Consider the following 2,902-nt stretch of genomic DNA (forward strand, 5'->3'; position numbering starts at 1 on the left):
CTCTCTCTCTTTATTTCTCTCATTATCTGCCCTTTAGTAACTTCTTTTTCATCTTTATTTACTACACTTGGCTACTGTGACATATACTATTCTTAAATAATTAGATTATAATTATAAATAATTGCTATCATTTCTTATTCAGTAAGTAATAAAGAATTATATACTCTGCTTTTCATGTTAGGTAGTGGAATTACATGTAGGTCAATACCTTCTATTAATGAATAACTGATTGTGTTCTGTGTTAGAAGTCCTCTGCTGAACAAACTGACTTTTTGAAACATTCCAAATCACTCACAATCTCTTAGCTACCTATTAATTCTCCTACATACATTTAATCTAGTTGAGGAATAACTCAAAATGGAGATTATTCCCAGGACTCATAGCTTCATTAACCTATGGTTGTCAGCATAATCAGATCCATGAAGGGGACTCCCTTACCCTTGAAAAATGCTTATCATATCTGTCAGTCTTAATGGAGGTCATTGAGGTGCTGACACCTTCCCCGAGGCGTGATCTTTCAGGATCTATTATCCTGTTAAGTTTAACACACCCCATGTGAAACTGTAAATGCATCCATGGGATTGAAACTTTTCCTCCAAAAGTTCAGTGCCAAAATAAAGCTATAGGTTCTCTTAAAATAAAATTTCAGACTTATCCTGTTCTTCAGAGATGGCTGTCTGCCTGCTGCTTTACTTCCTTTCTTTCTGTTACCTAGGTTTTCATTCAAAGACCCTGGGTTCACAAAGTTAATGCACTCAGCTGCTATCCAAAAGGGTGGAGATTGAGTCCACCCAGACGTTCCTCAGAAGAAAAGCCTGATGATCTACCGCTAAAATGTCAGTCAGTGAATACCTCATTAGGCACAGGTCTGCTCTGACACAGAGGGGGTCACCATGAGTCAGAACAGCTCTGATGACCACTGGGAAACAGCAACAAAAGACTAGAGGAAAATGGTTGCTTTAGGAGCATTTTATGATAAAATCTTAAAATTGCTAAAAGAGGGCTTAGGATTGGAGCAGAAAAGACAATATTCAGAGAAAGATTTAGAGGCTTTACTGTGCATACCAACAGAATAACTTGGATGCCACAAAGAAAAAAAAAAAAGAGAGAGATTATTGAATATAGGAGCCCATCGTATTAACCATATAAGATATTTTGGGTCAATGACTTCTTGTCTTACAACCTGGAACCCAGACTTGAGTCCTGGTTTAACTTGTCACTACTTATAAATATATGATCTCGAGTAAACCTCCAACTTCTCTAAATCCCAGTTTCCTTGACAACTGCATTAAACTTGTATTCTACCTTACAATGTAATTGAAAGAATCAACAAAGACAATATATGAAAAAGAAATCTATTAATTATATTTTTAGCTTCTTGGGTGTATTATTACTAATATTAGTATTATATGATAGGACCCATTTGGTCCCTTGTCATTGTATTCTTATTTATATGACACTTTAACATGAAGGTGAGTATTGACACTTGGAGAATCAGGGAGTTTTGTTCCCAAATTCAAATAGTGGACTGTAAATCATTTGATGATTTATTAGACATAGCAGTATTCAATGTAGCATTATCCTTCAATGGGTCTACTCCTCAGAATGGCCCCTTTTGCAAAAGTAGTATATCCTTTTTTCTTTTTCTTTTTTGCTAATGTACCTTATTATACACGTGCAGTTTGGGGATTTAAAATTTACCTCCTTCATCTCTCCTTTGCTGATTGCTACTGTTGTTTTCTTCAGCAAGGGATGTGGACACCACTTTTTTTTTTTTTTTTTCCAACCAGGAGTGTGGATGTTGGTGGAGGGGGATAAGCTTCTATCCTCTTGGCTAACGGGAGGTGGTAGGCCTTGACATCCTTCAGGAACAATGTGTACAACCCTTCTTACTCTCTTCAGTCTCAATATAGACAGCTAGATAGCTTTCAGTGTGTGTTATCCACTTAAATAAGTACACCATGTTCTTAATGGGTATTTCAGTCTTAACTTCCATATAGACACCAAACCAAAAAACCAAACTCACTGCCATCAAATCAGACCCAACTCATAGTGACCCTTCCTTGGGTTTCCAAGGTGGTATCACTACAGAAGTAGATTGCCCAAACTTCCTTCTGAGGAGTGGCTGGTGGATTTGAACCGCCAGCCTTCTGGTTAGCAGTCAAGTACCTTAGGCACTATGCTACCAGAGCTCCTCATGTAGACACACTGGGATTAAAAACAAAGCCTCCTGCGGAGTCATCCTGATCTGTGCCTGTTTTCTTTCCCTTTTTGCATCTAGGTAAGTGTGAAATCGGCTGGGCCTACTATTGTACTGGAGGGGGTGCTGCCACCGCCATGCTCCTGTGCACATGGCTGGCTTGCTTCTCAGGCAAGAAACAGAAGCACTACCCATACTGAAAAGGTGCCACCAACAGCAGGCAGAGGAGATGATGGACCAGAGGGGCTCAGAGGGACTGGAGCATCGAGCAGCTACTTTCAAAAGGTGGAATAGTGGCTTTAATCCAATATAGTGCTTATGGAATGAAACCTGATGAGGTCAGGAACATTCTGTAATGCAGAAGGGTTGTGGGAGGTTTGAGCAAGAAATTGAGAGTATGGAATGGTAGACAAAATGGACCAAAGGCTAAAAATATTAGGGCATCGGATGTTTCTATTCCTCAGAGTATTGGTAACATATAAAACACAAAAAAAACATACACACACACAAAGTTTTTATATGCAAAGAAGGATTTCTTTCTTTTTCTTTTTTTTTTTTAAAGGTGAGGACTCAGAGAATCTAAAGGGCTAGTAGAAACTGTTATCGTGGGATGGTCCCTGTAGGTCATGACACTCCTGAAAGCACATACAGACATATGCATCCAACACATGCCCACGCAAACACAAATAAGCACATCCACAC

At 38.9% G+C, this 2,902-nt stretch overlaps 1 protein-coding gene across 1 annotated transcript in view; it reads left to right on the plus strand.

Annotated features, from left to right (window-relative positions):
• Positions 1–2,400, plus strand: part of LHFPL6 (LHFPL tetraspan subfamily member 6) — a 441,882-nt gene extending 439,482 nt beyond the window's left edge. Inside the window, exon 3 of the mRNA XM_007952445.2 lies at positions 2,282–2,400. Coding sequence (XP_007950636.1) covers positions 2,282–2,400 — 119 coding nt within the window. The remainder of the gene's footprint in view (positions 1–2,281) is intronic.
• Positions 2,401–2,902: the final 502 nt, after the last annotated feature.

Source organism: Orycteropus afer, unplaced genomic scaffold (genome assembly GCF_000298275.1).
Source record: "Orycteropus afer afer isolate SDZICR_OR568_19922 unplaced genomic scaffold, OryAfe1.0 scaffold00338, whole genome shotgun sequence".
Taxonomy (NCBI): Eukaryota; Metazoa; Chordata; class Mammalia; order Tubulidentata; family Orycteropodidae; genus Orycteropus; species Orycteropus afer.